Below are 27203 nucleotides of genomic sequence, written 5' to 3'. Positions count from 1 at the left end.
GACAAGAGAGGTTCAACCTGTACTGGCAAATGTCTTTCTGAAACAGAATTTCACAAGCTGTTCTTGTGATGTAGATAAGACCTTCTGTAATTGTACTTCTTATCGAAGTTGGCTCTCCTTTCCAGTTCCATACTCTCTGTGCGGGATATTCCAGAATGTATAGTTCTGGGTCTTGCTGGTACTACTATCTGTGCTATCTGGGAATTTTCATCTTCTGAGTTACTGAGATTGCCCAGTAACAGAGAGGAAGCTGTGCTAGTCTATACACTATCAAAACAAAAAGCAGTCAAGTAGCACTTTAAAGACTAGCAAAATAGTTTATTAGGTGAGCTTTCGTAGGACAGACCCACTTCTTCAGACCATAGCCAGACCAGAACAGACTCAATATTTAAGACACAGAGAACCAAAAACAGAAAGCAAGGAGGACAAATTTAAACTCAGACTCAGAAAGTTCCCATCACGATTTAAACCACGTGTTGATGTGCCGAATTTGAATATAAAAGCTAGCTCAGCACTGTTCTGGAAAGGGAAACAGCTGAGCTGGCTTTTATATTCAAAGTCGGCACATTAACACATGGTTTAAATCATGATGGGAACTTTCTGAGTCACTATAGGGGCTCGTCTGCATACTTGGCTCAGTCTAATTCTTGACCTTCCCCTCCACCCCTCCACTCTCTGATTTGCTCACCTTGATTATCTTTTTGTGATTTGTCCTCCTTGTTTACTGTTTTTGGTTCTCTGTGCCTTAAATATTGAGTCTGTTCTGGTCTGGCTATGGTCTGAAGAAGTGGGTCTGTCCCACGGAAGCTCACCTAATAAACTATTTTGCTAGTCTTTAAAGTGCTACTTGACTGCTTTTTGTTTTAGGATTGCCCAGGTATTTCAAGGACAGGCCTATACTATGTGGAAAAGGCAATCTAAGTTACCCAGTTTGATTTATGTTAGTAATGCAACTGAAGTTCTTCTTTGAGTGGTCCCCGTGGGTGCTCCACAATAGGTGTCGGGCTCGCCCGGCGCCACAGATCGGAATTCTTCTAGCAGTTTCTATTGGATCATGCATGCGCCAACACGCGCCACTCCCTTGCGCGCCCCCGGCCATGTGCGTGATCCGGTCCCCGCCAGTTCCTTCTCAACTGCCATCGGCTGCAGACGGAATCTGCTCTGGCTAAAGCCAGAGACAGATAAGATAGTTGTTTTTACGTGTAGTTTGTTTGTTTTTGTCACTATCAAAAAAAAAAAAAAAAAAAGAGAGAGAATATTAGGCAGCAGAAAGAAGAGGAATGAAGGAGAGAGGGGCGGACAAGAAGGCTAGTTAAGCCGTCTGCTGCCCCGCAGGCCAGTGAATGTTATTTTGGGTTAGAAAGCACTGATTAGTGGCTAAGTATGCTATTAACAGTAAAGACTCACTGCGCTGGCCTCCTCGGGGTTAAGAAGTGTGAGTCATGCCGCGAGGCTATGTTGGCCTCCGCTGGGCATAGTGAATGCATTCGCTGCCTGGGAGAGTCACACGTTACCCAGAAGTGTTCCCACTGTGCTAAGCTTACAGCCAGGGCCAGGAAAGACAGAGAGATGAGGCTCAACGTGATCTTGTTTGATAAGGTTCTCCAGCCGGAACCGCCGGAGAAGCCTCACGCAGAAGGGCCCTCTGGGTTGCATAAAAGGAAGGCAGCCTCTTTGACACCCTCGGTGCAGAAGAGGAGGAAACTCTCCCCGGCTCAATCCTTGCCGGCGGGCCCAGCGGGCAGGACGAGCGGAACGCAAAGCCCCCAGCCGTGAGCTCATGAAAGCGGCAGTGCAACAGCGCACATGGCAGAGGCTGAGCCTCCGATTACACAACAGGTGGCACGGAAGGCACCGCGAGCGCCAGCGAGGCAAGCGCTGGAATCAGCAGCGCCGACAGTGCAGGGGCACCCGTCACGGAGCCTATCGGCGCCGGAGGAAGCTACCCACGCAGCACCACCGCTGACTGTGTGGAGCGCAGCGCCGACAACGGGGTCAAGATCCCCGGCACGGGAAGGGGCGGCGCCCATCCCGCAGGGGAGGGGCAAGGCAAAAACAAAAACTCGGCACCTCAGTCCATCTCCAGGCAGGGGCGCGCTGCCCTTGTCTCCTAGCCCCTCCCCCCCCCCCCGCCCGAGATACACACGCGGCACCGACGGGCTGTAACTCCACCGGCTTATTTAGGGCCTCCCTCTCCGTTCCTCCAACCAATTTCGCCGTGGCTTGGGCCACCTTCACCATTTCTGGGCATGGATCCCCTTGAGTACTATCACAAACCAGCTTCACCACTATATATGTCGTCATGGAGGTCCCGCTCTCCCAGACATCATGGGTACACTCCCCAATCGTGGTCCAGGTCTCCATCACCGGGCCCTTGCCCATGCTGCTATGTTCATCCTCATCATGCTGAACACAGACACCGCCGGTCTAGATCCAAGGGCAGGTCCTCCCCTGCTACTCATCAGTACTCCCGTGTACACTCTCGCTCTGGGATGGGAACACAGTTGTCTCGGGGAATTAGGTCCAGAATCCCGAGACTTCCCTTCACAGTCCTCCAGGGAGCAAGTATATCACCGAACTTGGGAGCCAGAGGATTTGAGGGAGGTGTGCCCCACTGGTTCCTCCTCATCCTCCCCAGATGAGGCCATGGCCCCCGGGGATGTTTCCCCCCCGGATGACCTTAAACAATTCCAGGAGCTGTTCAAAAGAGTAGCTTTCACACAGGACATTCAAATAGCAGAGGTGCAGGAGAAGCATCATAAACTCCTGAAAAATTTGAGACCCCCGGCTTCATCTAAAATCGCTATCCTGCTGGACAAAGCCATTATGGAGTCAGCCACTAACATATGGCAGACCCCGGCCTCTATTCCGCCTACAAACAAGAGAGCGGATAAGTACTTCGTCCCAGCCAAGGGCATGGAGTTCCTCTTTAGTCACCCTCAGCCCAATTCTTTGGTGGTCGAATCGTCCCAGCAGAGGTCAAAGACGTCTCAGTACAAGTCGGGGGGGGTCGGATAAAGATGCTAAGAAGCTAGAGCTGTTTGGCAGGAAGGTATATTCCTCCTCTACCCTATTATTGAGAGTGGCAAATTACACGGCACATCTATCAAACCACAACTTTGACAATTACTCTAGACTCACTCCCCTCATGGATTCACTCCCGGAGGACAAGAAGCCGGTGTTAAAGGCGATTTGTCCAAGAGGGCTATGCCGCGTCGCGGACGGGAGTCCAGATTGCCCTTGACGTGGCGGACACAGCAGCACGTTCAACAGCTTAAGCAGTGGTAATGCGTAGGGAATCCTGACTCCAGACGTCTGGTATCCCCAGGGACCTGCAGGCGAAGATCGTGGATCTTCCCTTTGATAAGCAAAAGCTGTTTGCGGACTCAACCGACTCGGTCCTCCACTCCAGCAAAGACTTGAGGGCCACACTTATGACCTTGGGTATTTATACTCCCCCATACAAGAAGAAGAAATTTTATCCTCAGCAAAGATGCTACGGTTACCAACTACAGCGTGCTCAATATCAGCGAGGCTACGACCAAGGGCGCCATCAACAGCAGCAGCAATACAGGACTCCCAGGCGACGTTCTCAACAAAGCAGTACACCCTCGGGGCAGGCCCAGAGACAGCAAGTTTGACGGGTATATCAGGGGCTGCACTATCAACACCATCGCTCAATGCCATTCTCATCTCATGTTCCATCATCGCCTCAAACCGTTCCACTCCCAATGGCAAAAGATCACCACAGACGAATGGGTGCTAGAAATTATAGCCACGGGTTACACGATCCCTTTCCAGTCACTTCCACCGACGAAGCCTCCCGCCAGGCCTCATCTCAGGGACGCTGCCCACGAGGCGAGGCTCAAGCAGGAGGTAGATCACCTCATGTTCATAGGGGCGGTGGAAAGAGTGTCGGAACAATTCCAAGGGGAAGGTTTTTATTCATGCTACTTCCTAACAGAGAAGAAAACAGGAGGCTGGAGGCCCATCTTGGATCTACGGGGCCTCAACCGTTACTTGCGCAAGCAACGCTTTCGGATGATCACAGTTGCCTCCATGCTTACGGCACTGGACGATGGAGACTGGTTTGCAGCCCTCAACTTACAAGATGCTTACTTTCCTATAACAATCCACCCGGCACACAGACACTTCCTCCGCTTCACGGTCAGCAGGGAACATTTCCAGTACAGGGTTCTTCCGTTGAGCCTATCCTTGGTACCCAGAGTCTTTACCAAAACCCTGGCAGTGGTATCAGCCTACCTGCACAGACGTGGTGTTTGTTTTCCCATATCAGGACGACTGTCTGCTGAAAGGGGCCTCAAAGGCAGAGGTCTTATGCATGATACGCGTCACCGTGAACACGTTTACTTCGCTAGGCCTAGTTATCAATGTCGAAAAGTCAAAGACCGAGCCCACACAAGATATAGAGTTCAGAGGGGACGCATAAACTCTATCACAGCAAGAGCATACCTGCCTGACTCCTGCTTCCGCGCCATCAACTCCCTGGTGCAAGTCATGACGTACAGCCCCACGGTGCCGGTCCTAACGTGCCTACAGCTGTTGGGGCACATGGCGGCAGTGACGTTTGTGGTACAGAATGCCAGATTACACTTGCGAAGCCTGCAGCATTGGCTGGCGAGTGTTTTACAAACCAGCATCCCACACTGTCCACAGCGTAGTGTTGCCCACGACGGAGGTGCGCAGATCCCTAGCGTGGTCGGAAAATCCCAAGAATCTGCTAGTGGGGGTGCCTTTCTCACCAACCACAAATTTCTATCTTTCTTACTACCGACACCTCCCACATAGGATGGGGAGCGCACATTGGCAGCAAGGTGACGCAAGGGCTATGGTCCCCTGCGGAACAGACACTGCACATAAACATACTGGAGCTCAGAGCGGTGTTCAACGCGTGCAGACATTTTCGAGATTACCTGCATGGCAAAGTTTTCAGGATCAATACCGACAATACCTCCACTATGTTCTACATCAATCGACAAGGAGGGGCACGATCCCATGCCCTATGTGCGGAAGCACTCCGATTGTGGAACTGGTGCATTGCCAACAACATAATGTTGAAAGCCTCGTACTTGCCGGGTGCTCACAACATGAAGGCAGATCAGCTGAGCAGGCGCTTCGCACTCACGCACGAATGGCAGATCCGCTCCGACCTGCTACGGCGCATATTTCGTACATAGGGGTTTCCCCAAGTCGATTTGTTTGCCACCCAGTACAACAAGAAGTGTCCCCAGTACTGCTCCAGAGCAGGAATAGGGTGGGGGTCCCTGGGGGACGCATTCATGATTTCATGGAAGGGCCCTCTACTCTACACGTTTCCCCCCATAACACTTATCCCCAAGGTTCTGCAGAAAGCCAGAAGGGAGAGAGCTTGCATGATACTCATAGTCCCAACTTGGGACCGGCAACAATGGTTTCCCTTGCTTCTGCGCATGTCGGATCGTCCACCACTTCCCCTACCAGTGGCACCGGACTTACTCACGCAGGCTCAGGGGTCCATAGTGCACCCGCACCGTCAGGGTCTGCGCCTACAAGCATGGTTAATCCATGGCTCAGCGCCTTATAGAGCACATGTACGGAGGGAGTACAACAAGTCCTGGAGTGTAGCCGAAGGACCTCCACCAGGAGGACTCATGAACAGAAATGGACTCGATTTACAGCCTGGTGTTCCACCAAGCAGTTAGCTCCCCTTGACATTCCTATAACCGTAATACTAGAATACCTATTGGACCTCAAACGAGACGGGCTTTCTTTATCCTCGCTAAAGGTCCACCTCGCTGCTATATCAGCTTTTTGGCATACAGAGGAAGGGCCCACTGTATTCGCCCACCCTATCGTCACAAGGTTCTTGAAGGGGCTGGTAAACCTTTACCCCCCTCGAAAACCACTTCCGCTGTCGTGGAATTTGGACTTGGTGCTCAGCACGCTATCGGGACCACCCTTTGAACCATTAGCCACGGTACTCCTCCGACTCCTTACGATGAAAACTACCTTCCTCCTTGCGATTATGTCAGTCCGCAGGGTGAGCGAGCTCGCAGCAGTGATGGCAACGCCACCCTGCACAGTATTCTCAAAGGAGGCGGTAACCTTACGGTTACACCCAGCCTTCATTCCAAAATTTCCTCGGAGTTCCATCTTAACGAACCAATAGTTTTACCCTCGTTTTATCCGAAGCCTCCCAGCTCCAGCAAGGAGGCGTGCCTACATCTCCTAGACGTGAGAAGGGCGTTGGCCTTTTACATAGACAGAACTAAGTCCTTCTGGAAAACGGACAGGCTCCTAGTGTCTCTCGCTCCCAGCTCAAAAGCGGAAGGCCTTTCTCTTCACAGAGAATTTCAAAGCACATTGTGTCCTGTATAAAAATGTGCTACGAGCTTCGAAAGACCCCTTTGCTGGCCCCGCCTAGGGCTCACTCCACCAGGTTGGTGGCGTCGTCCACAGCCTTCCTCAAGGGCATCGCGTTAAAAGACAGCTGTAGAGCGGCGACCTGGTCATCCTACGACACCTTAGCCAAGCATTATGCCCTACATCAGGTATTCGAGGAGGATACCCGTCTGTCGACAGCAGTCCTCTTGGGGGCAAGCTGCACATGAATCGATTACCTACCTCTTTACTTGGGTTACTGCTGGGTAGTCACCTATTGTGGAGCACCCACGGGACCACTCGAAGAAGAAAGAGAAGTTACTCACCTGTAGTAACGATGGTTCTTTGAGATGTGTCCCCATGGGTGCTCCACCACCCGCCCATCCTCCCTGCTTCGGATCTCTGTCTGGTGTTTTTCAGGAGCATCCGAGGCGGTTGGTCAAGGAACTGGTGGGGACCGGATCGCGCACATGGCCGGGGGAGCGCAAGGGAGTGGCACGTGTCGGTGCATGCGCGATCCAATAGAAACTGCTAGAAGAATTCCGATCTGTGGCACCGGGCGAGCCCGACACCTATTGTGGAGCACCCACGGGGACACATCTTGAAGAACCATCGTTACTACAGGTGAGTAACTTCTCTTTCACCTAGCTTAGGTGGAGAACCCTGTCCCCAGGAAGTAGATCTAAACTCTCTGTAAGGTGTGTGGTCATGGAGCTATTTAGTACCCTGCAAGGCAGGGAGCAAGCCACCCCATCCTCAGCCTAGCTTCCAGCCTGGTGACTCAGGAAAGGACAGCCTGAACCAGGTGCCTCTTCCCTGTAGCCCCCCTCCTGTGGCCCAGCCCCAGAGCACCCATCTCCTGATTTGGCCATCATGCTTCCATTTCTGTACCACACTCTGCTCTAGCCCCATCACAGAGCTCTTGCACTGTAACTCTGTCCCAGTCCTGAGCCCCTCGTCCTTGGGCCCCATCCCAGAGCTTGCACCTCCAGTTGCAGCCCTTGCACCCAAATCCTCTATCCCAGCACTGAGCCTCTCAACTTCAGTCCTACTCCAGAGCTTGCATCCCATTGGAGCCCTCACACTCTTGCACCCAACCCTCTGTCCCAGGTCTGAGCTCCCTCTCGCACTCAGAACCCTCTGGCCCCATTCCTTTTGCATGAATTTTGTTACGTGCACAAATATAACGGTGATGTATCACATATCACCTTCATTGTGGTGCACATAACAAAACTCATTCCACTGAGGCGAGTTAAAATTAGGAGATAGTAGTTCAGGCCATGCTGGGGTCAATGGTAGAAACTTTCCCATCCAGTACTAGTGTCAACTTCTGAGTTGCTCGGTGGTTGAGTTAGTGGGCCTTCACTAGACCAGCCAAATCAACTTTGGTGGATCATTTGCTACAGCTGTAGTGGAGACCTAGTCTAAGAAACCACTGAACCAAAGACCTTTTGGCACTGTCATAAATGTGGATGAGCAGACTTGTTTGTCGTGTGGTTTTTATAGAAAACACTGCCATGGACAGAACTGTCACATTTGTTGTGATTGGAATGACTGTTTACAAAAACATTTGTTTTCTATGTAGATGGGGTTGAGTGTATATAAACTTGTAAAATAAAATGCAAACATTTTACATAGTACTACCTAAACTTAAACATTGTCCATATAGATGCCACATTAGGTAGACATGCATGTGAAATCGAAATCTTTGACCAGCATTGTCTAATGGAGCTGTGTCTGAGGGCATAAAGACCAGAGCAACCCTATCCTGCCTTTTTACTACTTTGATTTCAGCACCACAACCACTACTTTTATAGTGGATTCAGAGACCTAAGGCTTTAACTCCCTGGTCACTGTGCAATGGGTTAATTCCCTGCAAAGACAGACATAGCCATTGTTTGTTCTGTTTCAGCAGAAGCCACTTGACAGACTTATGTGCTATCTGCTGGCTATTCTTGTTGAAACCTAGAAAAATCTAGGACAGTTGGCTAAAATTACTACTCATGGAGCAGTCTGAGGTGCATTTCAGACCCAGAAGAACAGGTTTGGGCTTCAGTATATGACCTTCCACCTCTAAATGCCAATCTGTCAGCATTTTTGAGCGTCAGAATGCAACCCTTAAGACTAGCACCCAGTAAGAGATCCAGCAGTCTGACAGGCCATCATCCACAACTGCCAGAAATCAGGGTTGTATCAAAGACTGATACTGCTTTCTCTAATCTCTGGTAAAATAGATTGGAACACTGAACCAAACATTTCTAGCCATCTGTCTATCCCTTGGGGTCTGACAATCCTCGCAGGTCTCATGAAGTCCCCATTAAACTCTTCTCTGAATGTTCTCTTTGTGGCTTCGGTCTCTGACTTTAGTGGCCATTTCATAAACCAGGTGAATCAGTGAATTTTAGTCCCTTATGGTTCACCCCTCCCTTCCTTGTTTACATTGTTTGAGTTTCTGAACAGTGCCCTGACATTGATTTTGAGATCAAATGCCAAATTTGCAAAGGCACTGTTTAGTAAGTGAGCTAGGTCTACTCAGTACCACTTTTCAGACAGTGTAATGTTGGCCAGTTACTTAAAATGGACAAATTCAGAACAAAGAGCAGTTACTTAGTTATCAGCAACCGTGGTTTTTGTATGTATTTTTGTCTGAATGGCTCCCATAAGCAGCCTCCATTCCTGCTTCTTTGGAATCTCCTCTGCTGAGATTCTGGATTACTGAGAAATTTGAAGGATAGCTTTGGGGACATATAAGGACATGCAGGATATAGATGTGTGTAACCATTCCATTGTTTCAGCACTTGAATTGATCATAGTATGGTGAATACAAGTATTTGATGTGTCTTTTAGGTTGCCTCTCCTCTGCTGGGTCTTAATCTCTTTGAAGGACACTGTGCTAATGTACCATATCTTTTAGTCCCTGAAATGTTGCTAGCGAGCTTTACTGCATCACAAACAAGTTTACAAAATGAGCTAAACCAAAATAATATTGTTTTCCTATTTTAAGTGTGATCCTATTTTCTTTTGTTTTAGTGGTGAGAATTTGGGACTACAATTGAAATATTTAAAGAAACGAGAAGACAGTATTCCTTTACGAGGGCTCAGCCAAAATACATTTAACAATTCAGGTAGGCAGGGTGGTGGTTGAATGGATTATTTTTTTTTTTTTTTTTAATTTTTAAATGCTTTTTTGCTTACAGCCACAGAAATTATTTGTTTCCCTCATTTACAGAGTATCCGAAATCCTCCACATCAACAAAAACACTAACTTCATCAAAACCTGGAGTACTGTCTACTGCCTCTGCTTACTTCCCTGGATTGCAAACAACATAATCATTAGATGAAACTTTTATTTTATCAACTGTCAAGGATTTTGCATGACTTAAGACACTAACTACAGTTATTACCTTTTAAAATGTCAAAGTCGTAATGTTAGGGTAACCAAGAAAAAAGAGTTACCTTTACTGTACAGCGTAATGTTTTTTTTCTGAAGAAACCAAATTGATTTACATAGATTTTAGGATATGATTCCAGTCAGAAAAATAAAATTTTACTCCCATGAAAATATGCTACAAAATTATTTAGAAATGATCATTTCTAAATAAAGAGGAAGAGCATTTAAAAAAAAATCTGTGAAGGATTACTGAGCAGGCTACTCACCTGCACAGAGAAGTTTGTGTAACAACCTATAATTTTCTTCCCCCAAAACCCACAAACCAATATTGCTAATATTTCCATTAGTATGCTGAAATGGAGCCCTGATTGGAGCTTTTCCTTGAAAATACCTTGTAAAACTGTAGGTGGTTGCTCAACATGCACGACACTCCCCTGCCATAGAAGAGTGCCCAACTTTTTCCCCCAGGTAATTCCTACACCTATTTGGAGTTTGAATCTAATTTTGGTTTCCATAGCATTTTGAACTCAATTAGTCTGTGCTCCTTAGCCCCTAAATTGATACTTGTGCTAGAATTAGAATCCCTGTCAGCTAAGACCAGGATGTGTTTGCTTCTGCATACAGAGTCTTGGCAATGTGGGTTTGAACTGTTTGCAGATCTGCTAGTCACACTCCATATATGGATGAAATGTACATCCTGGGGACTTGGTGTGTCTTTTTACAGGCTTGTCCCTTGAGTTGATCTGCCACCTATGAAATACTGTTTCCTGCTAGCACGCATCTATACTGCAATCACAGGATGTGGATACTGTCCAAGTAGACACACCTGATCTAGCTTTAATTCAACTAGCTCAAACATAAAAGCACAGAAACTTTCACTGTGGACAAGCATCTCAAGTAGTTAGTTACCCAGGATTCTGGGAAGGCTCATATTGGAGCACCTGCTGCTGCAGCTACAGCCTTACTGCTTGAGTATGCAAACTTGTCAAAAGCTAGTATGTGTACTTGAGCTGTAATCATCTGCAACTGAGCTGACTATAGGTCTACTCTTGTAATAACAAAAAGAACCTAAGCAGGACAAACTTAAGTTCTAGGCCAAAAGCAAATTTAATTGAAGCATATTAATTTTTGTAAACTTCAAGAGGTGATGTGTTGTGGCATTGCTCCTTTTCTTATCTTTAAAAGTTTGCTGGCCATTTAATGTAGGTATCATATGGTTTCTTTTCCTAGTGTGAATATATTTAAGTGCAGATTAAAATGTGGATCATATGGATTTGTAGTCAAATATTTAATTAGCTGCTTAAATGTGACATCCTAAATGCTTCAGTGAAGAGACAAAATTGAGTGATAAGTTAACTTTCACATCTTGTCACAATCCTTAGGTATTCATCTCCATAGCCTGTGATTCCAAACAATGGTGCAGGTGGTATATGTTGGAAGTTAAAACCAAGTGTCTGGATAACTGTTCCAGTAATTTTAAAAAGCAGAGTATTTTGAAACTATTTCATATTCTACTTGTTAATCAGAAATACCTTCTGGGATGTCTAAAATAGTATGCAGAATATATCAAGTAAATTCAGCTGTACTTAATGTAGCCAAACATCTTATGATGGAATCATGCTACAATCTTTCTCCTACAAAGTGCAGGGAAGTCAGTTACATGGAATTGATGGGGTGAATATTCTGCAGTGTATAAAAACTATCAAACTTGATAAAACTTAATGGTAGAAGAAAAGTCCAATAATTCAGGTTCTTCTACTCCAGGCTCCTAATTAGGTTATCATACATCAATCTAATCTCTTAGTTATAGGTGTGGCTGATCACCCTAGCTTTGCACATTACTGTATATTGAATGTGTTGGAGTGTAAAATTTGTATGTGTATAATCAATTTGTGTATGATTTTTGGAAGTGTACATGGTAATGGAAATAAAATGGTTTCAGTAAAATTTCTGCTTGGCTAGTGCCCTAAGATTAAGTAGAAATAGTGAGGTATCAATCACTTTACAATCAGCCAGAGCAAAGTTATGATTTCACTACAATCCATGAAGTGGTACCACTTTGCTAGGTGGAGCTTCATAATTCAGCAAGCTCTTTACTCTAAATGTAGGAGGTATAAAAGCTGCTCAGAACATAACATTTTAAAACTTTAATACAGTATAGCAGCACTGGAAGACTATGAACCTTGAAGCAGGAACTAGATTCTCACAATCTTAAATGCATCATCCAGGCTCCCTACAGAATGCCTGGGGAAAGCCTCAGGATTCACATCTTAAGCACCTACCAGCTAAACAAGAGTCACTTTTTGGTCATGGTTAGCACTTATCTGTCCAAGGTAAGCTCAGGAGCCTGTGTAGTTACCACCATACAGAACAGATGCTCAAAGCACCCCACTAGCAGTTTTAAATAACTATATATTACTAAAATATTATACGGGTGTCTCAAGGTAGAATCTCTAGTGGTAAAAATCTGTAGGGCAGGGTTGTTTGGGGAGTGGTAGGGCATGAATAGCTATAAAAAGGCCAGACTTGAATAGTGTACTATAAACTGACACCATGTATTTAAACTTGATCAGAGCTACACTGATCATGTATTACTTCTACCCAGGTAGAACATAGTCCTTAATTTATTCCATGATAAAAAGATGCAGGTATTTCAATAGACTGATAAATAGCATGCATGGCTGTTAGGCCAGTAGGAGCCACCTGCAGAAAAGGAAGCCTGCTGCTAGTAAGGGTGCTAGCATATCAAACCCTTTAATTCATTTAATAAAAAGGGAGGCCACTTGTCAAGATTATACTTAAGTGGACTAAAAGAATAGAGGCAACACCAATCTTATTTCCACAGTAGTCAGCTGTGTACTAGATAACTAATTTTAATTTAACTACTCTGCTTTATCCTAAAGGTTAAAATGTAGTTCTCTTCCAGGTGTCATGATCGCTGTACTTTGCTATCCCCATCCATTTCTAATTTACTTTACAACATTTGCTACCTGGGCAAGGAAAATCAGTGACTTCAGCAAAGCTTATTACCAAACAGCAGCCTATAACAATTTGGTTTATTTTTCTTATCAAAGCTTACTGGTAGTTCCTGTTGCACTGCTATAGTTTAAAAAAAAAATAAAATCTTGTAATCCAAAGTACCCTGCTTCAGGAATGTGACTTAGTGGTACATAAGAGTGGCTATACTGGGTCAGACCAAAGGTCCATCCAGCCCAGTATCCTATCTGCCAACAGTGGCCAGTGCCAGGTGCCCCAGAGGAGGTGAACTGAAGACAATGATCAAGCAATTTGTCTTCTGCCATTTGTCTCCAGCCTTTGACTACAGGCTAGGGGCACCATACTTTACCCTTGGCTAATAGCCATTTATGGACCTAACCTCCAAAAATTTATCAAGCTCTATTTTAAACTCTGTTAGAGTGCTGGCCTTCACAGCCTCCTCTGGCAAGGCGTTCCACAGATTGACTGTGTGCTGTGTGAAGAAAAATTATTAGTTTTGAACCTACTACCCATTAATTTCATTTGGTGTCATCTAGTTCTTAGTATGGGAACAAGTACATAACTTTTCAATATTCACTTTCTCCACACCATTCATGATTTTATATATCTATCAGTTGCCCCTCAATCTCCTCTCTTCTAGACTGAAAAGTCCCAGTCTCTCTAGCCTCTCATATGGGACCTGTTCCAAACCCTTGATAATTTTAGCTGCCCTTTTCTGAACTTTTTCTAATGCCAGTATATCTTTTTTGAGGTTAGGAGACCACATCTGCATGCAGTACTCAAGATGTGGGTATACCATAGTTTTATATAGGGGAAGTATGATATTCTTCATCTTATTCTCTATCCCTTTAATAATTCCTAACATCCTATTTGCTTTACTGACTGTCACTGCATGGATGTTTTCAGAGAACTATCCCCTATAATTCCAAGATCCCTTTCCTGATCTGTTGTATCTAAATTTGCCCCCATCACATTGTATGTATAATTAGGGTTATTTTTCCCAATGTGCATTACCTTACACTTACCCACATTAAATTTCTTTTGCCATTTTGCTACCCAGTCACTCAGTTTGCTGAGATCTTTTTGAAGTTCTTCACAATCTACTTTGGTTTTGACTATCCTGAACAGCTTGGTATCATCTGCAAACTTTGCCACCTCACTGCTTACCCCTTTCTCTAGGTCATTGATGAACAAGTAGAACAGGATTGGTCCCAGAACTGACCCTTGGGGAACACCTCTAGTTACCCCCCTCCATTGTGGAAATTTACCATTTATTCCAACCCTTTGTTTCCCATCTTTTAACCAGTTTCCATTCCATGAAAGAATCTTTCTTCCTATCCCATGACCACCTAATTTACATAAGAGCCTTTGGTGAGGGACCTTGTCAAAGGCTTTCTGGAAATCTAAGTATATTATGTCCACTGGATCCCCCATGTCTGCATGTTTGTTATCCCTTCAAAGAACTAATAGATTAGTAAGACTATTAGGGTAGTTAACAGCCAGTAAATTCAATACTACTGTTTAATTTTATATCGTAACATTATTTTAGCATGTTAAGATGGATACAAAAATAAAATGAAACATTAAGGAAAGCAGTATGACTAACATTTGAACATTTTATAAAGCTATTCCATAGACTGATTTAATAAGATAGTGGATAAATTTTGATTTCAACAACATTGACACCTTTTGGGAAATACAAATCAGTGGTATTAGTATCCATGGTTTGTCCTTTGAAAGGAGAAATGACAGACTAAAGCAAGATCAGTAAATTTTTTTTTAAACCACACCCAAAGCTGAGTCCAGCCAGTCATTCCCCTCAAATATCCATAATAATTTTTCTATGGCAAGTAACATGAGTTACTTCTACTCCCAGATGGGAAAACAGAGAACTTACATCCAGTGATAAGCACAGCTGATTTTAATTGCTAAAAGTATTTGCCTTACTCTTTTTATTCCAACAGAGGCTCACCTGTATTTTATAGTAACAAGGTTAGGTGTATCACATTTTGGTTTAGACCTAACCTGACTTAAGCTGTTTATACCTTACTAATAATATGAAGAGTTCAAGTTTACATAGCCCTGCAGTCGGGAAAAAAACTGTTTATATAAAAATTGAATTCAAGTTGATTTTTGTGAGAATTTTTGGCTCAGGTTTTCATGTGTAGGAACAGGATAAAGAAAAGCAAGAAACAGTGGAAGAAAGGAACAGGAGCAAAGCAGTCTCCTGAAGCCTTCTACTTAGCAATAGACAGCAAGAAACTAGAAATAATGGGCCGAGTTAACACCACCAGAGAACAAAGCTTTTGTTCTGCAAAATCTTCATTATACACATGCAGAAAGGATGATGATATATACACAATTTACCTATAACTGCTGTTAATTTTGATGAATCATATTCAAAAGCAGTAAAGAACCTTAACAGGAAGTGACAAAGCAACATTAAGACTATTGTGTATTCAGCAAACTACAAAACACACACTGCTCTGAATTGATTTAGAAGACAATTTTTTAAAAAAATTCATTAAAATATGCATTTATTAACTGAATATTTACACATTTTTCCAGCTCAGTCAACCATGGTGAATGTTCAAAGTTTAAAAAATCCATAAGCAATAACCACAAGATGAAAACATTTTAAACTATACTTTATACACAATTTATACAAAGGAAGAGTAGTTTAAATAATATAACTTGACACAAAAATATACATTTTTAGAGAAATTCACATCAGTAACTGTATAAAGCTTGTTCTCCTGTACTAGGTTCCTGAAAATTTAGGACTAAAACATTAACTCTGTAAAAGTAAAAAGTTACTAGTCAGTCTTGAAAGGCCACTATAACACACATGGACATTTTCAAGGCGCTCAGCTTATATTTTAGTTTGTGTATTCAAGTTGAGGTCCTTATGATTATGCAAACAAATTAGTGGTATAAACTGTTTAGGAAAAGTGTTGCAACCTATATTAAAATCTTGTAGGCTCAAGAGACTCACTAATTTAAATACTGTTCAATACTACCTTGTACTCCAAAAAATTAGAAGGAATAAGGGTAATGCACTTACAACCCACAACTTTCACTGTTTAGCGAGCATGTTCACATGATTTTGTACTAGGAACTTAAAATAAAGCCTCCCAGACAGTGATCTAAAATGAAACCAATTAACTTTTTCCTTACTTGAGTGCATTTACATTAAGGCTTTTATCATCTGACCCAAAATTTTACAACATAAAATGAATGGGTCCGCAAATATGCTAGTATGTCTCACTGAGACTTAGCATGAAGAGAATTAAAGCTCACCACCTTAAGGAAACAGACACAAAGACATACTGATACCTTGAATGTGTTTTCCTTTTTGTCTCAAAAGTAGGATGAAAAAGTTTAATTAGTGGCATGAGACCAAATGTTTTGTTTTCTTTTTAAAAGCAAATGAAGTTACATTATTTTTTGGCAAAATTTCCAGCTCCTGTTTGTAGTTCCTACAAATTTCATGCAGAAAGACATCTTAAGATAATGTTAAATTACATTTTTCATCTAAGTGGAATGTGTATCCAGAACCGAAAACAAGACCTATGAAATATAAAAATTTTTCTCTGGATTCTGACATCATACATTTGTGTCCTGCAATAAAGGTTCTTTGACCTCGCCAGGGGCCTGTGGACTGTGTGGATGACCATGACTGCCACTGTGTTTTTTCCAACTGCTGGACCGTATGTTTAGATTGGTGTGTTCAGGAATAAACAAGGCAACAAGCAAAGCCAATAGCACAGAGCATGCTCCAAACAAGAATGGGGGTCCTGGAATTATGGAGTTCTGAAAAAGAACAAAGCATTTATTTTCTAGAGGAGCAGTTAAATATAACTAAAGTGAAGAATCAGTTAAAAAATGATGCTACACATACTACCCTGTACTTAAAAAGTTGTACAATTCCATCAGTTTAATACCCACCCAAGTAAACCTTATTCATACTCATTCTTAAAGGGGGGAGAACCTAGAAGCAGAGAAACCTGTTAGATGAATTTTTTTTTTTTTAAAAAAAAAAGACACCCAAAGAGAGAAACCTCTGACTTCACAGGAAACATGCCACTGCCTATTGCCTGACCTGCCAGAAATACAGACAAAGATTCCTAGAGCTTGAGTTAGTTTCCAGTGATTTAATTAAAATACTCTATAGTTACCAGATGACATATAGGAAGTCACTGCCCAGTTAGCCGGAGGTATAATTCAAGCTTTATTCTTAACCCCATTCCTTTCAACGCACCCAAGTATCTACCTTGCTAACTAATTAGGAGTGGGGAACTGGATGAAACATGAATGCTACTAACATCGGAGATAGTAACCAACAGCAAGTACTAATACAATCACTGTATAGCTCAAATATTGTATCAATGTGGTCACTTACTGGAGCTAGGCTACAGTTCAGAAAAACATGCAGTGAACATTAGCCCACAGACACCACTGGAAGTATGGTGTATAAGATATCAAAGTGAACAGACTGATCTCTCAGATGTCTGCTGCAGGATAGACAACTATAAAGAAAATTAAGGGGTGGGTGGCAGCACTTGTTTCCACTTTTTTCATCTTTCCTAAACAATTCTGAAAACAGACCTCTCTCTCGTGCGCACGCAAGCACACGCACACAGAGCGCAGACCTTTGCTAGCAAGAGCAATCAGCTGCTAGGACCAAATTAAGGATGTCAATGGTTAACAGATAAGAGCTGGAGGAGCCCACTGCTTGCCACAGGTAGGGGGATGCTCCAGTCCCATGAGGCCCACCATGGGCAGGAGCCCTGGTCTGCAATGGGCCTGGCCTGGAAACGCTGTCCGCAGGGGAGTTCCAACCTGGCTGAAGCAACTTTTATCTTCCCGCACCAGCCCTTTAACTGGTTAATACAGTATTTCCCAAATTTAAATAAAACATTCACATACCCCTTTTGGGACTTAAGCACTCAGGGGGTACACTGATTAATGCTGATCTCCTGATATTTAGTAATTTATTTTCTGCCACCTACCCCTTGAAATCCTTTTATGTACCACTGGTGGTACATGTAACACACTTTGGGAAACGCTGGGTTAATAAGTTAAACTTAAAGTTTAACCAGTTAACTAATTAAATGGGATTTTACATCCCTAAACCAAATAGTGCTGTTTAGCCAGTTTTACTCTCATCTCGAGGACACTACTAAAAGCACAAGCAAGGTCGTCCAGGGATTATTCCACAAGATTTTTCTGTCTCCCAAAATGCAGGAGATACATGAGGGGAAAAAGATGACACAGGATTATCTCAATGATCCTCTCAGAAGTCAAATGTAGCTACAAGCCACAACTGAAACAAGTCTTAATTAACTATTTAAATGTCAAAAATGTAATTGTACAAAAGCTGACTTTCACATATCTTGTAAGAGCATAACAATGGTATTCTGTTCAGACTGGCACTATAATTACTCATTTACCTATACAAAAGGGCCTATGATTTAGCTCACTGTTCCTTATTTTTGTGACAATCAGAAATTTACTGTAATATCAGGATTTCATTTTATTGTTTTACTCTTTTCATTCAAGCACTCACGTGATTTGAGCATTAACGTATCAAGTAAATGGCATTTCCCCCAGTCAAGTGTTAAGAACTGCAGACTTATTTTACAGTAGTAAGTTTTACATACAGTAAAACCCAGAGTTACACAGGGGTTGTGTTCCTCATAACCCACACACAACTCAAATTTAGAGTCAGTCAGGAGAAGGGGACCCTTCCCTCTCCCTCCAAGCCCCTGGGGCCTGGAATTTCCCCCACTCTGCCTCCCTCCTCTGAGCACCCAGAAGCCAGGAAACTGGCCAGGCACTACTACACCTGGCTCCCAGCTACCTGGGGACTCGGAGGAGGAGGGAGGTGTGTTCCGGGGGAGGAAGCCCCTCAGCCCCAGGAAGGTGAAGTGGGTTTGATTTCAGGTGGGTGCTCCACTTGGGAAGGACCCATCAGCATCACAGATACAGAATGGGAAGTGACTGTCTAGGAATGACTACAGCAGAAAGGGATCTAGGGGTTATAGAGGACCACAAGCTAAATATGAGAGTCAACAGTGTGATGCTGTTGCAAAAAGAAAAGCAAAACATGATTCTGGGACGCATTAACAGGTGTGTTGTGAACAAGACACAAGAAGTCATTCTTCCACTCTTCTCTGCACTAGTTAGGCCTCAGCTGGAGTATTGTGTCCAGTTCTGAGCACCGCAGCTCAAGAAAGATGTGGAGAAACTAGAGAGGGTCCAAAAAAGAGCAACAAGAATGATTAAAGGTCTGGAGAATGTGACCTATGAAGAAAGGCTGAAAGAATTGGGCTTGTTTAGTTTGGAAAAAAGAAGACTGAGGGGGGACATGATCATGGTTTTCAGATATCTAAGAGTGTCATATGGAGGAGGGAGAAAACTTGTTCTTCTTGGCCTCTGGAGGATAGAGCAAGAGGCAACGGACTTAAAACTGCAGCAAGGGAGGTTTAGGCTGGACATTAGGAAGAAGTTCCTGTTGGGGACAGGGGTCAAACAGTGGAATAAATTGCCAAGGGAGGTTGTGGAATCTCCATTGCTGGAGGTATTTAAAAACAGGTTAGATAGATGTCTATCAGGGATGGTTTAGACAGTACTTGGTCCTGCAATGAGGGCAGGGGGCTGGAATCGATGGCCTCTTGAGGCCCCTTCTAGTCCTAGTATTCCATGATTCCATGAAGCCAGGACCCAGGCACCTGGCTCCCTGCTTCCTGGGGCTGAGGGGCTTCTCCTCCCAGCAGCAGTATCCCCCTGGCTTCCACCTGGGGGAAGTGGGTGTCTGGAGCCCAGGATTTTGACGTAAGCGTTAAGTGTATTAACGCAAATGTCAAAATTCCATAAAGTGGGGGTTTACTGTACTTATGTTTAAAACAATAAGCTACAGCTGGAAGAACTGGCACTCAATTGCTCTCAAGGAATCAAGTGTATAGGCTGCCTTCTACACACTGAACACAATAGCAGTTTTTGCCTCCTTGTGGTAGAGGCATATCAACAGGCCAGAATGTTTTCTACCATGAGATAAGCAGGAGAAAGTACCACAAGGAAGTGGCAAGATCTGGTAAGTGTAACATAAAATATATGAAAAAGAGCAAAGCATATTCAGCTTTTTAATATCTATCTTGAACCATGTGTTTTAAAATATTAAAACAGGACTTAAGATACAATTAGGAGCACCACAAAAAATACAAGTTGAAGAGAATTCAGAGAAAATAAGAAGTTAACAGGCAAGAGAGACCAAAGTACATGGAAAGAATCAAGAGGAGATGTATAACCTGATCAAAACACTGAACAAAAAAAAGTGGATTGACTTTGTTTTCACAAACAAAAACCAAGAACCAATAGTGGGTTCTTTTTACAGTGATTCAGAGGAGCAATGGGACTGATTAGTCACTGGAAAATTGAGGCTCAATATCAAGAAACTGCAGGAGTTGTTAGACAAGTAAAGAGTCTCACAATGGAAATTGTCTGAGAAATCTCTTTGCTTGATTTATTTAAAGCTGGATTGAGTAAAGCACTGTAGAATGTGTCATAGGGTACAGTCTTGAATTAGCAGAGTATCCAATTCCACCCCACCTCACCTCACCTCAGAAGCCCTTTCTTGTAAATTGTAAATAAATAGGAACAATACCTGTTGTGAATGGTGCTGTAGAGCCACATTATCCCCCAATTCAGTTTCAGTCATTGGGAGTTCATTCAATTCTACATGGAATATGTAGAATATAAAACCATAAAGTGCTGGCCCCAAACCATTACACAATCCTCGAATTCCTGTTATCATCCCTTGAACAACACCTTAAAAAAAAAAAAAAAAAAAAGACATTCCCTGACATTAAATGTCTCCAGTGACAACTGTTCACAATGCTTCTCACAACTAACATGCAATGGGGCCTGATTCACTCTCCCCGCCCCCCCCCGCACAGCTAAACTAGGAGTAAATTAACTGAAATAAATTGGATTGTCCCACTGGAAAACTGATGTTGAAGGAGAATTTTTTGGTTTTGGTGTAAGGAAAACCAAGTCCTATGCCACATCGACCCAAAGGGCATCAATCTGATACACTCAGCTATTTATACCAGGGGTGTCAAATTTGTAAAGGGGGGGACAGCGCAATCACACATGCAGCCTCTGCTCACAACCAGCTCAGCCTTCCCACAGGCAGCAGAGCTCCTTCCAGCCCAATTTCCTCCACCTGTTGCTGCAAAAGCTCCAGCTCTGTGCATACAAATGCAAGGGAGTGAGCACAAAGTGCTAAGCCAAGTTGGAAGACAATCTGGCTTAGCACTTTGTGCATGCTCCATTGCATTTTTGTTCCTGGAGCTGGGGCTTTTGCAGCAGCCCCCCGCAGCCAGCTTCAGAACCCAGGGGCTGGCTAGGCCAGTGGACAGAAGAGAGACAGCTGCAGAAACATGCTTTTGTGAATGGGACTCTGAACCTTCACTTTAGCTGCTGCAGTCTGAGACAGAGGCATTTTTCTGCTGTCTAAAGGGCAGTCTGAGACATGCAGTTCCCTGCTCCGCTTTCAGAGTTTAGTAGTGGTTGTTACCAGCCAGATACAGGCATTTTCTCCCCACACTCCACCCACTGGTCAAAACTGTTCCAAAGGGAACAAAACAACTCAGTTAGAAGGAATGTCCTCCCAAAAAATACTAAGTGCAAGAGGGGTACACATTAGTCTACGGCTGCAAAAACGAGAAGTCCTGTGGTACCTTATAGACTATCTTTTGGAGCCAAGATTTTGTGGACAAAGACCTACGATGCATCTGACAAAACAGGTCTTTGCCTACGAAAGCTTGTGCTCCAAAAATATCTGTTAGGCTATAAGGTGCCCCAGGACTTTTGGCTGTTTTTGCAAAAAATAGCAGCTACCCTTAGGAGAGGGGGTTTCTGGTGAATTTACCTGTGTAATGTTTATAGGGTTGATAAAACAAGTGGGGCATGGTGCAGGGAGAGTGAACTATAGAAAGGATTTCATTCTCTCAAACCCTGGAATGGTTAGCATTAAGAGACTATTGCTTCTCTGAGTACTGCTGTGTGAGGGGAATATTTCTGTTTCTTTCAAAGGACCTCATCTTGTGAATTGGGACTGCACTTGTCTGAGGGTTGCCAGGATCAAGCTTTGAACTTGTAATGACTTTCTGAGGTCAATTTCAGAATGCTGGGTCTTATACTACCTTCAATGCATGTTTTTTCCCTGTGCTATCAACACTCACTCTTCATCTGTCTAGGTTGATTCGTACAGCCCAGTTGCCTCTAAACAATCCACAGGCAATTGAAAACTGCTTAGCAATTTTGAGAACTACCACTCTTCCACAGTGAGGTTAAAACTACACTACAAGCTTCTAATTTATATTAACATACTACTAGTTTGACTATTTTTTCCTGCAAGGTTGAGGATAACCCTCAGGTCCCAGTAAGAGCATTGATACATGTTATGCTGAGCAGCTCAGGCAATCCCTAGTTTGAACATGCGTTATAATTATAACAGAAACTACAAAACATACCCTGTTGATCAGCATCAGCAGTCCGTGAAACTAATGCACTTACTGCTGGGAAGGTAATGCTAGACATTGCTGCAACGGCCCCCGCTGCCCACATCATCCTGCAAAACATTTAAGTGTGAAGAGAAAGAATTAAGAATTCTGAGTTCTCACCTTCAGTACACCTTTCATTAATTTCACATTCTACCCATACAATAGGAAAGTCACAAATTAATTGTCACTGCAGGACTTCATACCTATCAATTATTCTAAGTTTAATAAATGGCATAGATAATTTAAGCAATGATTTTAAGTCCAATCCTTGTAAAGCCCTGATCAGTCACTGGTATGTTAGCACATGTAAAAGGTGAATTCATTGTGGCAGGAGGCTTTGGGGACAGTGCTACAACAGATGTAAGTTGACATCTTGGCAAGTCAATGCACACTACTGCAACAACAACAAGAAAATCTGATTGCTGGAGAAAAGGACAAAGCATTTTTCAAATACTGTCTGGGGTTCATTTTCTTTTAGGTGAAAAATACCCATGAACAATTTTTGGTCTTATCAAAATTGTTGCCATAAGAGATTAACACTTGTTTAGGTTCATCATACAGTACCATACAAAAGATTCTTGGTTTGGCATGGCTCACACAGTGTTTGATTGCTCCAACTACAAAACAATTACATCTTTAAAAAAAAAAAAAAAGAAGAAGAAGTATCCAGCTTAAGATCCCCACATGCAGGTAAAACTACATTTTAGTTATATTTTTAGAAAGTCATGGACAGCTTAAAGTCAGCAAACAAATTCACAGCCTGTGACTTTTCCTTGACTTTTACTATATACCCTTGACCAGTGCTTTTTTGTGCTGGTACTTGCCAGTACTCAGCAGCCCCAGCCATTGGATTGGCCCTTTTTTTTTTTTGTTTTGTTTTTAAAAAAGCACTGCCCTTAACTAAATTTGGGTGCTCTGGGCAGGGAGTACCAGGGTCTGGTCCAAGAACCCCACTGCTGCTTAGGTTGGGGCAGAGAGGGTAAAGGTGGGCAACAATAACCATAGACTACCCCAACAATTGCCTGAATTGTTTGGACAGCCACCAGGGCAGCCACTGAAATCACAGAGGTCCCAGAAAGTCGTGGAATCCATGATAGACTTGCAGCCTTACTCAGGGGAGCACCCCGTTGCCAGGGGACAGAGGCACTCAAATTTCCTCATCATCAAGATGACAAAAGATGCATTGCCTGTAACCTCTTAGGTAAAAGTGATGCATGTTAAAAAAAATGCTAAAACATCCACGAAGTTTTCTTATTAAACAGAATCTATCATTTTAAAAATCTTAGCATGTTACTTCATTAAACTAAAATGAAATGTACGTACCAAGGCTCCGAGCCAAAGCCATACCACGCAAGCTGTAATATTTGAAATCCCAGACCCAGTAAGATGGTGTTTTTATTTCCAATGGACCGCATAAGTAAACTCAAAACTATTGTCTAATGGAAAAAAGAATGTTAATATTTTAATGGTGAATAGTTGGGTTATCCAGCAATACACAAAATGCTCATTAGTTCTGATAAAAGCTCTGTGAATGTATTTTCTAGATAAACACTAAAATGTTGTAATGGAGAAAGATATGTTAAGAGACTATTATCACCTTGCTCTTGCTGTGCAACAATTTAGATTTTCCTTGAGGAATCCATATACTTGGGATATATAATATTTTACCTGCCATGATGCTCAAAAAAAAAAGCTACTTTTCAATTGCAACTAAGCCTCAGGAGAAGAGTCACTCAACTTCTAAGAGGTTATGAAGTGTGGTAAAAGGAAAAAAAAAAAATGAAAGTTAACACACTAGGCTATAATTCATAATGTGGGTTACATTCCCAGTCTTACAGACCTTAGGCAGTCTCAGTCTCTGGGCATCTCAATTGTTCAACAAAATGGTGATATGTTTCTACTTCCCAGGACATGAAAATGAGTTGTTCATGAAATGGTGAAATATTAGATGATGGAAAAAAAGGAAGGCACATACAATGAGAAAACAGAGCCCAAAGCATCTCTTGTCTTTTCCACTCTAACCTCCTGAAATCAGGTAGGCTGAGTTCCTGGATTACAGTTACAGGAGGTAACGTATTAAGTTCTCTCACTTGAACTCATCTGTGAAATTTATAGATTAATATCATCCGGCACAGTCTGAGGAAGACCTCGGACAACATGGAGAAGACCTCCTGATATTGAAGGACAATAAGTGGGGTGCTCCTGGAGTCAACTAGAAGATTTGTCCTGAGACAGAGTGAAGTGGAGCAGACTTGCTGATTACCTCTACTCCACCCAGAGTACAATGGTTTAAAGAAAGAAGATAGCTCAATATTCACCTGTGCAATAATGGAGAGAATCCCAAGAACTGCTATGAAAGCTGCAACACTTTCAGGTGAAAATCCCATTATCTACATTAAAGAAGGATTAATTTGATCATTAAACTTCAAAATGTATACTGACACATCTTTCATGTTTTGTGACATCAGTGGAAAGACTAAATGAAGTAACCAGAAAAATGTTTAATCTGAAATAGAGAAAGACATCCCTGATTTTATTCTCTGTCACAACTCATTCAAACTGACATTTACTCTTACAGAAAATAAAGATGATGAGCTAAGTTTGGAAAAGAAAATAACTTCCATCATTGAGTATGGAACTTTAAAGACTATTGCCTTCTGGATATTGTGATACTTGATAAGCTATTTTTCATATAACCTAACCTAATTTTAACCACTGCCGTGTGGCAGAAGAAGTTGTAATTCAAATGATTGTTCTTCAAATGGTTACGAGCCATGAGGAATATTTTGAGAGCAGATTCACCTATTTATTAACCAAAAGCCACTACCAACTGCCATTAGTCATATTTGCTACCCATCTATTACTAAAGCAATACAGCAAGTACAAAGGAATACTCGCTTCTACAAATTTAGTTCTCCTTATCAGGTGTATTTCTTCATATGCAGAGTCTTACCTGTCTGAGGTATAGGAAGAAGCTGGAATATTGACCTGCCTCAGGGAGATAGGACAGAAAGACTGTTATGCAGATTAGAAGCACTACAGAATCTTGACCCACTTTCTTTAGTGACTAGAACAAAAAGAGAGAGAGCTGCAAGGTCAGCAACAGAAAACATTTACTCTTCATCATTCATAATGAACAAACAAAACAACATGCAAGGAGGCAGATACCCTTTTAGAGCTACGTAGCACTGATAAAACATTTCCTTCAGCACTTGCACAATCTGAAGTTACTTCTCAAACTTTTTCTTTAAAACACAAAAATGGGGTTATAATTACTATCATACTACTCCTGATTCAAAGACAGTACAAATCCAAACGTGCACCTCACAAGTTACCACTCCATATTCAAAAGATTTAAAGGGCTTACTGCAAAGGGATCAGCTTGTTCCCAGGAAATGGGTGCTCCCCATGATGCTGGCCTCATCTTCTCTGGCAGTGATTCCGGTACAGCAACAAGAATAAAACAAATATCCAACAAAGCTATTGCTGTAGCTAGGACCACTACCAAGCTGTTTCCATAGACTCGACCAAGATAGGCACCAATAGCTGGGCTGGTAACTAAACTTGCTGCAAAAGTTGCTGAAACCTATAACAGACAAAAAAGTCAGTGTGAGAATAAGTTTTCCAGTAAAGAAAATCAAACTTATCCATTCTGAGTTAACCTTCAGCACCCTGAATACTTCCAGAAACTCAGTTACAAATCACCCCACCAGGTGGACATGTTCTAAACTAATGTACAATTCTTTTATCTGGCACTTCAACAGCAACCCAGGTTTCAAACTTCTGAAATTTTTAAATAAAAAAATGTGGGGTGGGATGGCAATGTATAGCCTTGTAATTATAATGTGTCAAATTTTACTGAATATATCACAGGTCTCATAAGGAGTGAAACAGTAGAACATTTGGTGGTGGTGGTAGGGGGCCTGGTATAAGAAACTATGCGTATTTTCACAACACCCAAAGCTCTTAATAAAGCAAAGAATTCATGTTATATGGTAAAAACTGCATACACAAAATTGAAAAATGGAAAACAGTACTATCCTGCCAATGTAATTCATGCTGAACAGAGAATGGGGAAATAGAAAAGACCAAAGAGAAAATGATTACACAATGGCCATTTTAAATTTAAGCTGACAAGAAATTCAGCAGAAGATGCAGAGCTAGAAGACAGGACCAAATGCCGTTTGGAACTTTTTTTTTTTTTTTTTAAAAATACTGGCTAAACTAAGACTATAATGGGAAAGATACCACATGTGAAAAGCTTGCATCTCTTAGCAATAAGATTAAGTTTTATTAACCACCCTCTCTAGTTATTAACCTTTATGAGGCTTAAAGATGCAAAATAATTCAATACATACCAGCCCATAGGCCATGCTTCTTTCATGTTCTTGTGTTATATCTGCTACATAAGCAAACACCACTGAGAAAGTCACTGCAAAAACCCCAGAAACAGAGATAACAGCAAAGTACCACCTAGAGACAAAAAAGGAATCAGAAGAACAGCTAATGGAAACGAACATAGTGAACAGTAATTAAACTTCTGAAACACTTCAAAACAGATTAAGGAATCTAGAACTCTTCAACTTATTCCTGAGAAGTAATTTAAATGTTTATAAAGTCAGTACAAATGTGCCTTTTTAAGGTTATGTAATCATTCCACTGTGCATATTGAATTAGGTATTAGTCTGCAAAAAAAAAAAAAAAAAAAAAAAAAAAAGGCCCTGTAGGTTACATTAGGATTGTTTATTACAGATCCTTCAACCTCAGCCTTAATTTTTTTCACTCAAGAAGTAGACTGCAACTATTAAACAACTAGCCCATCTTTCAAGAACAGGGATCAACACAACGGGACAGTAACACTAGAT

The 27203-nt window shown here is 42.5% G+C and overlaps 2 protein-coding genes across 3 annotated transcripts in view; one reads left to right on the top strand and one right to left on the bottom strand.

Annotated features, from left to right (window-relative positions):
- Positions 1–11777, top strand: part of SASS6 (SAS-6 centriolar assembly protein) — a 44156-nt gene extending 32379 nt beyond the window's left edge. Inside the window, exons 16-17 of one of the 2 annotated variants that reach the window (XM_075002197.1) lie at positions 9412–9506; positions 9611–11777. In XM_075002197.1, the coding sequence (XP_074858298.1) occupies positions 9412–9506; positions 9611–9711 (196 nt within the window). In that variant the 3' untranslated portion in view covers positions 9712–11777. The remainder of the gene's footprint in view (positions 1–9411; positions 9507–9610) is intronic. The other variant, XM_075002198.1, reaches the window with a different exon arrangement.
- A 3499-nt stretch (positions 11778–15276) lies between these two features.
- Positions 15277–27203, bottom strand: part of MFSD14A (major facilitator superfamily domain containing 14A) — a 32023-nt gene continuing 20096 nt past the window's right edge. The window contains exons 5-12 of the mRNA XM_075003003.1: positions 26697–26811; positions 25706–25924; positions 25292–25405; positions 24657–24728; positions 23662–23774; positions 22309–22406; positions 20436–20599; positions 15277–16582 (exon numbers count right to left, since the gene is read on the bottom strand). Of these exons, the coding sequence (XP_074859104.1) occupies positions 16376–16582; positions 20436–20599; positions 22309–22406; positions 23662–23774; positions 24657–24728; positions 25292–25405; positions 25706–25924; positions 26697–26811 (1102 nt within the window). The 3' untranslated portion in view covers positions 15277–16375. The remainder of the gene's footprint in view (positions 16583–20435; positions 20600–22308; positions 22407–23661; positions 23775–24656; positions 24729–25291; positions 25406–25705; positions 25925–26696; positions 26812–27203) is intronic.

This window comes from Carettochelys insculpta, chromosome 9 (assembly GCF_033958435.1).
Source record: "Carettochelys insculpta isolate YL-2023 chromosome 9, ASM3395843v1, whole genome shotgun sequence".
Taxonomy (NCBI): Eukaryota; Metazoa; Chordata; order Testudines; family Carettochelyidae; genus Carettochelys; species Carettochelys insculpta.
Note: the sequence above shows the minus strand (reverse complement) of the source record. Positions and strands in the feature narration are given on the sequence as shown.